The sequence below is a fragment of the Thamnophis elegans genome, chromosome 4 (assembly GCF_009769535.1).
Source record: "Thamnophis elegans isolate rThaEle1 chromosome 4, rThaEle1.pri, whole genome shotgun sequence".
Lineage (NCBI taxonomy): Eukaryota > Metazoa > Chordata > Lepidosauria > Squamata > Colubridae > Thamnophis > Thamnophis elegans.
Genome location: NC_045544.1, coordinates 116,693,415 through 116,708,481, shown reverse-complemented (window position 1 = coordinate 116,708,481; position 15,067 = coordinate 116,693,415). Strand labels below are relative to the sequence as shown.

General features: G+C 39.0%; 1 protein-coding gene across 1 annotated transcript in view; it reads right to left on the bottom strand.

The window, feature by feature from the left end:
- The window catches only part of PITPNM3 (PITPNM family member 3), a 149,604-nt gene that overhangs the window by 68,899 nt on the left and 65,638 nt on the right, over positions 1-15,067 (bottom strand). Inside the window, exons 2-3 of the mRNA XM_032216982.1 lie at positions 11,102-11,188; positions 1,355-1,462 (exon numbers count right to left, since the gene is read on the bottom strand). Coding sequence (XP_032072873.1) covers positions 1,355-1,462; positions 11,102-11,188 — 195 coding nt within the window. The remainder of the gene's footprint in view (positions 1-1,354; positions 1,463-11,101; positions 11,189-15,067) is intronic.

The following is a 15,067-nucleotide window of genomic DNA, read 5'->3' as shown; positions in this document are numbered from 1 at the left end:
ATATAAGAGCTGTGGGAGTGCAGTGGTTAGAATGCAGTTAACTCACTGCTCACTGCCAGGAGTTCGATCCTGACCAGATCAAGGTTGACTCAGCCTTCCATCCTTCCGAGGTCAGTAAAATGAGGATCCAGATTGTTGGGAACAATATGCTGATTCTGTAAACCACTTAGAGAGCGCTGTAAGGACTATGATAGTATGGTATGGTATAAGTTTATTTATAGGCCGCCCTTTTCCCTGAGGGGACTCAGGGCGGCTTACAACTTATGTGGGAGGGGATACATACAATGACGTATAGAACATACATAATTAAAAAATAGAGCAACATTCATCATTCGGGTGGGGACGGATTATAATCTTTAACCCCAGGCCTGACGGGATAGCCAGATCTTGAGGGCTGTGCGGAAGGTCTGAAGGGTGGTGAGGGTACGAATCTCCACGGGGAGATCGTTCCAAAGGGTCGGAGCTACTACTGAAAAGGCTCTCCTCCGCGTAGTTGCCAGTCTACACTGACTGGCAGATGGAACTCGGAGGAGGCCTAATCTGTGAGATCTTATAGGTCGCGAGGAGGTAATTGGCAGAAGGCAGTCTCTCAAGTACCCAGATCCACTACCATAAAGGGCTTTATGGGTGGCATAGCACCTTGAAGCGCACCCGGAGATCAACAGGTAGCCAGCGCAGCTCGCGGAGGATAGGTGTTATGTGGGCGAACCGAGGTGCACCCACAATCACTCGCGCGGCCGCATTCTGGACTAGCTGAAGTCGCCGGATGCTCTTCAAGGGCAGCCCCATGTAGAGCACATTGCAGTATTCCAGCCTAGAGGTCACAAGGGCACGAGTGACTGTTGTGAGAGCCTCCCGGTTCAGGTAGGGTCGCAACTGGCGCACCAGGCGAACCTGGGCAAATGCCCCCCTGGTCACAGCCGACAGATGGTAATCAAAGGTCAGCTGTGGGTCCAGAAGGACTCCCAAGTTGCGAACCCTGTCTGAGGGGTATAATATTTGGCCCCCCAGCCTGAGTGATGGAACACTAGCCAAATTATTGGGAGGAAAACACAACAGCCACTCGGTCTTTTCCAGGTTGAGTACAAGCTTGTTAGCCCTCATCCAGTCCCTAACGGCTTCGAGACCCCGGTTCATCACGTCCACCGCTTCATTGAGTTGGCACGGGGCGGACAGATACAACTGCGTATTGTCCGCGTATTGGTGGTATCTTATCCCATGCCTCCGAATGATCTATGAAATGATATATAAGTCTAAATGTTATTGCTATATATCAGTCCCAAATTTTGCCGCACTCATAATAAAAACAAGATAGCACTCAATCATTTGGACACAGGTTAAACCAAAATAGTACCTTGATTTTCATCCAGCTTTCCAATTGTCTCGATCTGCTCCACCAAGTCATTGGAATTCCACTGACTCATCCCCAGAAGGATGGCATTCTTTCCTTCGGCCACCTCCTCTGCAAAAGACAACCACATAATTTCAGTGATGGCCTAGAAAGCAAAGGCAGGATTACTTCATTGACAACCAACAGAAAGCAAAATCAGCCTAAGTGGAAAATACCCAGGTTTTCCAGAGGGCTTTGCAAGGACATATTCCCCATATAATATGCCTGCCTGCAGAAATCAAGGAGGCCTAGAATTTGAATCATCTCTTTTATTTCTAGTACTTATATTCTATCAGTATATCAAATTCTAGGCAGAGCACAATGATAATACTTAAAGGATAGCTACTCCAAGTGAATAGTGGACATTTATATAGGTGCCATTTTTGAATGACACAGCACCATCCTGGCTGATCTCCTGATACTAAAAGTATTACCCTAGCTCAGTGATGGCTAATCTTTTGTGGACCAAGTGCCCAAAGTGTGCATGTGCATGTGCAAATGCGCATGCACACCTGAACCCCCAAAATGCAATGTGCGTGCAGCCCCATGCATGTGCCCCACCCCCTGCACGCCTCCTGCACCCCCTCTGCTCCCTGTGCATGTGTGGCAGAGACACTCGCACATGCGCAGTGGAACTGAACTAGGGCAACGTCTCGTGTGCCCACAGAGAGGGTGCTATGTGCCACCTGTGGCATGCGTGCCATAGGTTCGCCATCATGGCCCTAGCTGTTGCCAGCAATTGTTTCCCACTCACAATATGACCTCCTCACATATCATTTATCATCCCTCCTTTCCTTACCTAGACTTGGCTGTCTCCCACTTCAGTGGGAGAGGCTGGGCTAAGTACAGTTGCCATCTAGAGCTTAACTAATGACATACTCAGGGGACTGGACTTCATAGCAGCCTTCAGCAGCTAAGACTCATTACCACTTCTTATGTGCTTATAGAAGGCAGAGGTAAATTGTCTATCCCTAAAGGGTTTGGATTATTAATGCCATGACTCTAAGCAGTGAGACAATTTATTAAAGCAAGTCCAAATGCTTATAAGGAGTTCAGTTGCTACAAAATATAGGGCAAGTTCAATGGCTGCCACCAGGAAAATAGGAATTCCCATGTATGTATACTTTAAACGGGAAGGTGTTGAATTTAGGCAAATGGATGGAATGGCTACATGTCCCACTATCTTCAACACAAACCCAAGCAAATTGAAAATATATAATTACTTTTTATGGACTCCAGTAAAACGGTAAAGGTAAAGATCTTCTCTGGCCAGGTGATTCAGACTCTAGGGGTGGTACTCATTCCCATTTCTTAGCTGAGGGAGCCAGCATTGTCCAAAGACATTTCTGTGGTCATGTGGCCAGCATGACTCTATCCTGAGGTGCACAGAAATCTGTTACCTTCCCACCTAAGTGGCAAGCAATGGGAGCTCACCCCATCGCACAACACTGGAAGCTGTCAGGCTTCCAGGTGACAAGCTCAGTGTCTTTAACCACTGAGCCCTCACCCCCCCTGTAAAATGGCATGCAGTTACAAACAATTACCTCCTCATTTATTTGTTTTAAATACTTTACATCCCATCATATTTCCACAAGAAATCAGGAACATCAACCCATTTAAAACTCATTTGCATAAGCATTATTCTAATAATAAGAGAAATATAATCCTAACTTACAAAAGCAGTACTAGCAATAATTTCTAGAGACTAAAGTTGAAAAAGAAAAAAATAAATAAATCAGGAAAATATGCATCCGAAGGAAATTTTAAATAATTATTTTGCAGCCAACTATTTAACACTTACGGAAGCTGTCCACTATAATTCATAGTGTCTACATTCACCCAGCATACTGAATCTGCTTACCAAATTAAATCATTTTTCTGGATTTGCAGAATTTATTGCACTGCCAAATAACCAAACAGGCTGTTTGTATCCCAGGTCCACATATTCTCCCAATGAAGCTAACTGAAGCAATTAAGCACAAGTTGCACAAATGCATACATTTTTAATCTGACTTGGATAAAAGTATCACATGAATGTAGCCTAAGTTGTAAGACAAGAAGTAGAGATCCTGGATAGTGATGGGAGAAGAGAAGGAGGATCTCCTTTGAGTTGTCTAGAGTAGACCATACATAATGGAAGCTTTATATGTTAATGCCAACCATTTGAGTTGAACACAAAAAATGAAACAAATTTATAGTCAACAAAACAGTTATGAGATGGTCAGGTGCTGTGGCCCAGCAGGAGCCGTTGGAGCTGCTGATGGACTCCGATAGTAAGGGACCCTATGAGTCGGCTCTGGAAGATGTAGAGGACCCTGGGCAGGGTTCAGACTCCGAGCAGGGACCAGAGAGGCTGGTTGGCCACCAGGAGGCGCCTGAGGCATGGAGCAGTGGTGAAGATCAAAGGGAGTTTGTCCCTGACGTCAGGCACTGGAGCAGTGGTGAAGATCAAAGGGAGTTTGTCCCTGACGTCAGGCACTGGAGCAGTGGTGAAGATCAAAGGAAGTTTGTCCCTGACACCAGGCAGAGGAGGGCAGAGAAACAAAGGTAGCAATTATGTAGACAGACTCATAGGAGATAACCAAGCCCAGGTGTTGTGGTTTGGCTCCTCCCAAGAGAGTATATAAGAAGAGACTTTGGGAGGAGATGTTTTGCAGGACACAACCATTTATACCAAGCTGGAGCAGCTCTTGTGTGTATTGTATCTCTTATCTGTGGGAGTCTGGGTTGCTGCCAATGTCTTATCTGTGAGTAATTACTGTGAATAAAGCATGGCTAACAGTAAGCCTATGTCGGAGTTAATCACCGGACGGAGGGGGGTCAGAACAGTCAGGTATACAGTATGTGTCTAGACAGTATCCTGTAATTATTTGCATTTGTGGAAGCTTCTGGAAGTTTGTTTAGAAAAGGCCATTTTTACATGCTGTAGTATGATTAATGTCAGGCACGCCTCCTTCAGCAACCAAGAAAGAAACCACTTAACTCCATTTGTAGAATTAAGAGTACTTTTACTGGTTATGAAAAGATAGCAGAGAAGTAAAGCAAGGTTTGAGGCAGAAACGCACAAAATCATACTTATCAAACATTTGCCCCAACCCCTTCCCCCCAATAACCCCCACCACATTGCCCAATCTGCAAATCCCTTAGGTGTCAGGTGGGTGCATCTCCAAGAAGCCTCATCAGGTTGGTATGCAGGACGGTTGGCCTTGACCAACTCCAAACACCGGCCATCAGCATGCACAGAAGATGGTGAGAAGAAACTCCCTTTTTAACTATCACTCCTGTACCAATTCCCCCAGCTCAAATACCTTCCCCCCCCTCCCTGTTTCTATGGCAGCCGAAAGCAAATAGCAAAGCAGAGGCTGACATATAGTTAAATAATTTAGTGGTTGGACTAGAAGACCTCCAACGTTCCTTCCAACTCTATTATTCTATATTCTACTCTGCAAACAACTAAGGCATAGATGGAGGGAAGATCTGGATTTATTTCTTATTAATGGAAGCCCAACAAAAATTGAAAAAAGCTTTGTTTTTACCATTTTTGTCATCCAGGAGAACCAATTTGCATTCCCAAATTGTTAACATAAACTTCCAATATGACTGCAGCCTCATCCATGACAGGCTGCATAATTATACCTGAGTCAAATTACTCATCCATCAAAACTATTTGGTTTTTTTTTGGTTTGGATTAAGCTGCAGTTTATTCTTTCCCATTAAACCTGTCACAGGTGATAAATAGTGGTTGACTGCTTCCGCTGCTCCCTGAAATCAGATAGAAGCTTGAACATTTTTGTGGACAAAGATGCAAACTATCCAGAGCAAATTATCTGGTCTGCAACTAAATATGGCTCCTCGAGACCCATTTCAAACATGGAACCTGGTTTTGTTCCAACTTAGGAAACCTTCATGAGACCTGACTACAAGGCTGCCCTCCTTTAAATCCTCAACAGTGTAAAAGCACAGTGTAGAGAGGAATCTGTAAGGCTCCCTTCTTTTCCTTTAGGATAATCATAGGATAATCAAGGGAAGAAAAATTCTGAAATGAAGGTATTTATATTGAGTTCCTAAACAAAACCTTTCCATTTATCAAGCACACTGCCATTTGTTGTGTATGAAATATATCAAACTGAAATCAAATCAAGGGCAGCCATCTGCTGTCAATTCATTCATTCACTGAGGAAACATATTTACATATAAAATTGCTGTCTTCCATGCTTCAATAATTTAAATTTACTGGGATTGATTCTCCCTTCCAGGCATTTCATCACCGTACGAATATCCTTGAAGATCAGGTCAAGATAGATCCTCTTGGAGTAATCGACTGGGTGCCCTTCAGATAGTTTCAGTTCCTATAAATCTCAGTCTGTATGACTAATAGACAGCAATTAAAGGATTGTTGCTCAAAATATGTGTAGGATACAAACTTGCCCAATCACCTTTAAACCAGAATCTCTTTTCTCACAAGGGTTAAATAGATGGTCTAAAAATCCCAATAGTCTCCTGTGAACCTCATATCTTCTACCATGTTCATGTCTCAGACCTTGGGAGTGCCATATGATCATTACACCTGATAACCACTGATGGACAATTTTATTGATGGATGGATGGTGGATTTGATTTAAATCAAGTCGATTTAAATCACAATTGAAATCATGCTTTAAATCACTAGTAAAAAGGCTTGATTTAAATCAACTCGATTCAAATCACACTTTTTAAAGAGTAACTGTCATCTCTGTCCCGCAGCGGCTCCTCCTCTGACCCGCTGTTGACTCACTGACAGTCCCATTTACTTTAATGGGATGACTGGTGATGTGGCATTGACACAAGGTGAGGGATGTGGCAGGCAGCAGGTGAGTGGATGCCTGGGACAGGCCCTGCCATGATGGATCTGAAATGACAGGTGCTCTTTAAATGTAAGGACTCATTCTTGCTGGTAGTTAGAATCTTTAATATTATTGCTTGTAAACAAAATGAAGGTTTCCTATTCAGCTTGCAGGACTTGGATTCATTGAATGAGTTTACCAAAAATGTTAATATTGCAGAATACTCACCCTTGTGCTACATAACTAAGCTCCATTTCATGCTGAATAAGCTAAATTATTAATATATCTTAAATAGAAAACTATCTTTAGATAGATTTTTACTCTGAAAGCATTTTATTAAAATAAATTTGATAAAAATAAAAAAACTGATTTAAATTTTAAAAATTTGATTTAAATAAAAAAATACATTTTTTAAAATATATATATCAATTTTTATCCACCCTGCTTATCAAGAAAGCAATTGTCTGTCTTCAATTGTGCTCCAGTAAAGTCCATTCACTGATCTGCAAATTGCATAAAATTGTCCACTGTATTTTTGCTGTCCTAAATTTCATACCTTATATTCTTGATATACTCAAAATCTATGCATCTACTGACATTAGTATGGGGGAAAAATACAGCCATATGTAACTAGTGTTTGGGGAAGATCAGGTCATTTTGTAAAGATAATTTAACTCTAGCTTCACTGTACCCATGAACCATAAGTGCTCAATTTTGCAAAGATCATTTGGTACCAGATAACCTTTTGAAACTGTTGCAGAATATGAAACTGTGATAGCTTTGATTTTTAAATGTCAACATTAGGAAACTTATTTTTAAAAGTATATACTTTTTAAATAAAAGAAGCAATACAATCTGTATTAAGAACATTTGCAGACAATATAGTGTATGTCAGTTGTTACCAAGATATGATGAAACTGCAAAACCAATTTAGAAGATGTGCATTCAGTACATGAATATCTATTACACTATTCCCTTTTGGGGGAAAGCAACATTATCCACATAAAAAGGAGTAAAAAAATCCTGAGACAAAGAAATTAGGGATGAGAGAAGAAAAAGAAATAAGAGAAAACCAGTTCACATCAACATTATTCTACTGTACACTGCAACACACCTTTCTATCTTTGCAAATCATCCTACTTCTCACCATGCCCATGTACCACTTCATATACTGTTCTTAACATTTTTTTCAGAATCAATTTCATCAATTATTTTCTCTACCTTTCCTCTCCTCTAAATCCATTCATTTTTCTTTCACATATTTGCTTTGTAATTTGATCATCATACATTCACTCTTTATCACAACTTACTTCCTTCACTGGTCATTCTCTTTCATATTCAATCCACTTTCATTCTTGGCACAAAGTTTCTTGTGTTTAATAAATAAAAAAACTTGCTTTTTACTACATAATCTTTTTAAGTGAATTCAATTTTCGCATTTTATATATATATTTTCTGCAGACAAATAGCAGTAATATGTTCTACAGGTTTTTTTAAAACTGCCAGGCTTGAAATTCTGCTTAATAATGTAGATACTAAGATAAACTAGATTTTTTTTTAAAAAAAAAATCACGCCTGTTTGCTCACATTGACATTTTCACTTTAAGAGAAGCTCCTGCTTGTTCCTGTAGCAGTTTCTTTTAAAGTTCATGTGATAATTTTCAAGAAGTACATTTATCAGGAGGAAAAAGAAGGCTTCTTATTGTGTCTTCTCTAGTGAAGATTTTAATCTAATGCTTTAAGTGTTCTCTGTGTATTTTGTTTCCGCTGTGAGTTGCAGATTTAATGCTCTAGATTCTCAATGATTTAATGCTCTAATAGATAATACCTATATATTAGAGCATTAAATCATTGAGAATCTAGATCAACCCAGGATTTACTAATACTGTTTTTTTTAAAGAGTCTTTGAATATAACAATATTGACTTTGGTCCTATCACTACATACCTGTGGTTGCTATGGAGAATCTGAGTCTCTGTTAAAACATATGTCTGAGGACACATACCATTCATGCTTTAAATGACACATCTAGCTGAGCAACCCCAAAAATAGCAGGTGCTCATTTTTTCAGTAGTATCAAAGAAGAGAACAGTGATCAGAAAATACATCAAGTCACAAAAAGATGTTTATTTAACAAAAGAAAAATAGAAAAGCTTTGGCAGATCATTTTTTCATTCCCACTTCCAAAGAGTAAAAGTGCCAAGATATCTGAAGGTTGAAACTAGATCTATATTATTATCTGTCATCAACATTTGCAGTATATCAATCAGAATAGAGTTGGACAGGACCTTATAGGTCTTCTAATTCAACCCCCTGCTCAAGCAAGAGACCTATTCTATTTCAGACAGGTAGCTGTTCAGCCTTTTCTTTAAAACTTCCAGTGATGAAGCACCCACAACTTCTGAAGGCAAGCTTTTGCACGGGATAATTGTCCTCACTCTTGGGAAGTTTCTCCTTAATTCCAGGTTGCTCATTGATTAGTTTCCATTCACTGTTTTTTGTCTTGCCTTCTGGTGCTTTGGAAATAAGTTGACCCCCTCTTCTTTATGGCAGCCCCTCAAATACTGGAATACTATCATGTCACCCCTTGGAACATTATAAATGTGGACGGCAACAATATTATTTTATGCACAAAAATGGAAGCATGCATTACTCCCTACAAATGGATGGTTGCAAAAGCTGATGGAATTAGCAGAGGTGGCTCAATTGACTGCTTTGATAAAAGAAAACATACAAGTGCTTTTGTTTCTACTTGGAAACTGTTTCAAGACTTTGTGCTTGAGGTGGAACAAAAAATGAAATTTTGATTTTGGGTTTTACTGATTAGCTAAATTGGCTGTTATAGAAATGGCTAGTTTATACTATTATGTAAAGATAAAAAGTTGAGGTTTGATGTTATTTCTTATTCTACTGCACCAAAGAGAGTTGGAAGTCAATATCTTTTCTTTCTTTTTCTCTACACTTTTCTCTTCCCTTTTTCTCCCCTACTTTTTCTACTTTTCCTATGATTCACTTTTGTAAATTCTTTTTATATTATAACTAATAAAAAGTGGGGGGAAATAAAATAAATGCAAGAAATCTTAAAGCAACAAGTTTGAAAGAAAGAAAAAACAACTGTCACCCCTAACCTTTCTTTTCTCTGACCATATTCTCTGAATTCCTGCAACAGTTCTTCATATGTTTTTGTCTCCAGGTCTTTAATCATCCTAGTTGTTCTCCGCGCTTTTTGCAAAGTCTCAACATCTTTTTTGTAATGTGGTGACCAAAATAGGGTGCAGTATTCCAATTGTGGTCTTACTAAGGATTTATAAAGCGGTACTAATATTTTACGTGATTTTGATTCTATGCCTCTGTTCATACAACCAAGGATTGTATTAGCTTTTTTTGGCTGCTGCTACACACTGCTAGCTCATGATTTTAGTTTATTGTGAGCTTTTCATCTCTGCAATGGTCCATTAAAGCTCGTAGATTCTCTAAGGCCAGCCTCAATTAAGGAAATAACATATCTGCTGTTAAATCTAGAGGACCCAAAATTAATCAGAATGATTAAGTGGACCTCAGTGTAATTGAACCATTCTATTTACATACAGGAAGTCAGGAAATAAATAGGTCCTAAAGCAGATAAATGAAAGAAAACAATCCATAAAAGTTGTTTTGGCTGCAGATATCCATTATCTTTGGGTACAGCTTGCTGTAAGAAAGTCTGCAAGGTTCCAAAATGAATTCCAAATCACAATATTTGAGCAAGCAATTAATTTGGCAATTTCTAATTGCCAAATTAGGCAAATTAGGCAGATCTGAGGCAGGGGGGCGGGGGGGACACTTATCAAAGTACAACCTTTTCCCCCATGCCATGCCTTCACTAAGATACATAGTCCAAAAAACCAAAATGTTACCTCCATTCATACACAAATGATCTTACAGTTATAAATTCACTCACAAGTCCCACTGCAAGCGGCAGACTAGTTAATTTAAAGAGATATACACAAAACTTTTGATAAATGATGTAACCCGGCATTGTCTGTCATCCTAAAGCCTTCCAAAATACTAGGTTTTAAGCAGAAGGACCCTTTACATATAGGGCAGAAAATCAAAGTAAAACAATTTGTTAAATGACCAAAAAAGCCCTGTACCAACAAAACAGTGGCATTACTTTTTGAGTAAGTTGGGAAGTTCCGTAGCAGGCTTTGATCTAAGAGCTTATGCCTGCTTTGAAAAGGGCACTTTGTTTCTCTCTGTCAAGCAAAAACAAAATTGCAGAGAAGGATGGATTGTAATTTTCTCCTCACTTTATTTTTAGCTAACCTAAACTATGGTGTGTGAGCCATCCGCACAGAGTCCACAGTCTAGTTTTGGCACAACATCAAATCTCAGTCCCTGAGCAAAAAGATCCAGGAGGGAAAGCCATAACAAGCAACAAGCAAAAATTTACCCAAGCCCTTTCAAGAAATATGTATACAATATGACAAAAAAAATCTGCATTGTCTTACTCGTCATTGGAGCAACATGTTCGGCATATTTTAATTTTAAATACAAATATTCACATAGTCCATGCAGATAGACAATCCTCTCCAAAATGAAAAACCCCTATTATTCAATTTCAGATCACCAGTGGCTACAGCACATTCCTCTCCCCTTCTTAAAAAACAAAAAACAAATTAGCCATAAATCACCCTCTGCGGAGAGATTCTCCAAGTACATCACAAATTCTTTTCTGCAAAGCCAAGTTACAGGAATAGTTTTCAATAAAGCCCTGAAAGGAGAATGAAACTATAGGCTTTTAAATTTTAAGAAAGCTAAACATAAATGTAAATCTTACACATTGACCGGGCTTGTTAAAACTCCCTGAAAACTTGACAGCTCAGAACCAATGAAGAAGAATTACAAACCTCGTGCATCGAAGAATTCATCATCAGAGCTTTCCACTGAATCGAAGCCTTCCATGAGCCACTGGGAGCCAAAATGATGCAATCCAACTGAAAAAGGGGAGAAAGGCAATATTAGCAAACAGAGCCCAATCAAACATTATGCATATTTAAAACCTTCCATCATTCAGTCAGCAACTTTAAAATATACCGAATATTAAGCATATGTGAGTCTACTGAAGTTGGGTGGCTAATAAATTCACATACATACATATTTTTAAAAACTGTTACTGTCAAATCATATCTTCCATGGCTGTAATAATCTATCATTTAATGCTGTAAAAACTTGCTTCTTTCTCCTATGCAATTTTGATGCAGACATAACCAATTAGTCAATGACTAGATATAACAATTTATTAAGTAACTAAATAATTGTAAGGGCCTTGGCAGTAGTCATGGAATTTTGAGGACACATCAAACAAAGACTTTTATGTTTGGAAATTTCATCGTTGCTATTGTGCCTCTGTAATCAGAAATCCGATGACACTGGAGATTAAGGACATTAAACATCAAGAGGGATTTGGAGGGGACAAGTTAAGAGAAACTCTGAATGATCCACCCTGGAACAGGGGGAAAGTGGAACTGACCTATTTTATTACCCTACCATTGGGAGCTATAGAAAGGAAAAGCTATTCTTTTTCCCTTGCTAGCAGAATCCTTGGGATTTGACCCTATCAGATTGCATTTAATTCAGATGATAGCACTTAAATTGAGGGCAAGTCCAATGTGCTTTAACTTTAGCCTTGGGAAATCATCATACTGGCTGGCACACCTCCATTCTTTAGATAAGGGACTGCCCAGATCAACTTGCAGATTTAGGATGCCACGCTACATTACAGATTTGCTTCTCAGACACACAGCATTCTGAACAAACCTCAAACGCTGACATATCGTTCATTTTATGTCCTCTTTTTCAATCAGTTTTGTCTGCCAAAATAACTCGTCATAAAAAAAGATACTGAGCTGGACCTGCCCTGAGGCTGAAAGTCAAAAAAGACAAGGCACATGGGAGATGAGCAATAGTAGGAAAAGAAGTCTCAGATCGACTGTTCGAGGCCAAAATGAAGTGGTAAGCAGGAAAATGGCGTTTATACATATTTCAGTCTGGGCTGGTTTTAACTTACTGAAGGTCTTGCTTAAATAGAAAGTTGTGACAGCTATTCCTTTGGATAACAGATGGGGCCAGATTTGCTAGAGCAGATGGATGGAGGTGCAGTGTGGCCCTCCAATCCCAGGGCAACTGGAAGCAGCGAAGTGCAAAACAGATTCTTCGCATCTGCCCTTTTCTTACCACTGTAAACATGTAGACGACAATATATATGTATACCTATCCTTTGTGCCCTGATCAGTGTACACTTGAGGATTCAATGCAGCACAACAACACAATTAATGTTGCTGGTTTCTGGGCAAGATTTGTTTGACTTGTGCATATTTTAATCTTGTATTTTATGTTATATGGTATGCTTTATATTAATTGTGATGCAAATAAACAAAGCCAAATGTCCTCTTCCCATTATATATTTTCTGGAAAACCTGGATGCAATCCCCTAAGATCTCTTGATCCATTAATGGTTGGATGAAAATGGTGTGTGTGCTACCCTTTCTCTTTCCCATTCCGAGAAATATACCTTTCTCAATGAAATTCAACAACAGAACGCCAGAAACACTGACAGAATGTACGGTAATACTTCAAGTAGACTGATGTGAGACGGTAATAAGGAATGGAGTTATGACATATCCTGAAGTCTCTCAGTCCAAATGCTTGAGCAATGTTTTGCTGATACAAGAGGCTCAAAGCGGAAGTTCATGGCCAAATGTATTCGCTTAGGTTAGGAATTTTCCTTTTCTGTTTCAAAATTGCATTGGTTTGTTAATAAATGCTATTTCTTCTTCTTGACGTTGCCTCAAAAAAGTTAGGCCAGGGTGACCTAACCTTTACCAACAGCCTGTGAATAAGCACAGGAGGAAAAGGGATCTGCCATCTTCCCTCAGTACTGATGTTTTGAGCTAAACTGGGCTCTTAGATCACTCTGAACTGGTGCCTAATTTATCTTCTCAACACTTCACTTTTTCCTTTGGTGTCATATCTTTTCAGTTCTCATTTTCATTAGTCTATAATTACAGTGGAGCAACATCTGTAACAAGTAACAATGACATTAAAATGGCAATATATGCATCATTATTGCATGAATTATTGGTATGACGAAGTTGATATAAGTATTATGCAGTCTCATTTATGTCATGCCATTATGTATCATTTTGCCTTCTCCTTCATTGAGCCCTCAGATCCTCCCATACTATGGGAGCTTTCAAACTGATGAGGACAAGCTACATAATTAACAATGAAGTGTATAACAGCACAGGAGTCACACTCTGGGTGAAGATGAGTTCTAAAGAGGTTGTTATATCCTGTTCATGATATTACAGGTCACGAGCTGCTGTTGTAAGTTTATTTTAAATTTGTGTGACTCTTGTGGGCCTCTTCCTCTAATAAGTAATTGTAGTCCTGTCCAAAGATTGTAATTCGATGACACATGCTCTTATTTCTGAAGATCTTAATGATAGATGGTTTCTCAGCCAAGATAATCCTTAATAATAGATTCCAGTCAGAGTGCAGAGTAGCTATTATTTTTTAAATTATATTAAGCTGATTATTTCAAATTTTACTATACTCCCAATTCCCCAAATAAGTGAGTCAAACTGGGCTTCCATGCTGGTAGGTTAATGCTAACCATTTGCTGTTTTCTTCTGCTTTTCATACTCAAACAATATGTTGGCATATACAAGCAATGATTTAATCATTCAGCCACATTTTGCTAACAACCAAAGCCTCTCTCTACTTCTCCTGCAGAACCCGTTTAATATAATACAGTAGGCTATGTTTTTATAAATTTAGGATATCCAATTAAAACTAATGAATGTTGCAGTTACGAAGCCAGTATCTTGATGGCTTTGAACCGGGGAAATGCTAACAGCTTGGCTATGTTAAATAAAATCCACTTAATCCTAAATGTTCTCAGACAAATAGTCTTTCAAATTAAACTATAAAAAGTGACAAAAACTTGCTAATTGAGCCTAGGTATTATTAAGATAAATGTTTAGGGCTTGAAGGACATTCTTTTTACATTTCATCTTTACCTTAAAGGAAACAATTTTGTAGGTCTTTATTTTCAAGCTGCAAACAAGACTATACGATATCACTCAGGCAACAGTAGTGAAGGATCAATTTACTTAACACACTATTTTTTAAAAAAAATACAATATGGACATAGCCGAAACTTACTGGGATTTAACATTTTCCTCACTGCTTAAATCCTGAGGAAAATCTGCTTCTAAAAAAGTTTTTTGTTTAGATTCCACTGGCCCTGATGTGACTCACCCCCAAAGCAAACACCATCTATAGAAGAATTATTTCTTCAGGACTTGAGCAGGGAAGAAAAAAATTAAAATCCTCCTCTATGCTTACTCAAGTCTCAATAATCATCCACAGCTGGGATTAATTGTAGTTAGGTTTCACATCTGGTTGTGAAAATGGGCCAATCAGATCCTGTTAATCTGGAATCTCCTATTTTGCTACTCTTATCCAAGCTTTCTAAACCCAGTGGTTTCATATAATAAAATTATCTTCAAAAAAAATTACAGTACTTGAGGACATGCAGTTGAATAAATATATGTTGCTATGCTATTGGTTTTCCAATAACTTTTGTTGTTAGTTGCGAAGTCACATCTGACCCATTGTGACCCCTTAGACAATGTTCCTCCAGGCCTTCCTGTCCTCTACCATCCTCTGGAGTCCGTTTAAGCTCACGCCTACTGCTTCGGTAACGCCATCCAGCCACCTCATTCTCTGTCGTCCCCTTCTTCTTTTGCCCTCAATCTTTCCCAGCTTTAGGCTCTTCCCCAGTGAGTCCTTCCTTCTCCTTTGGTGGC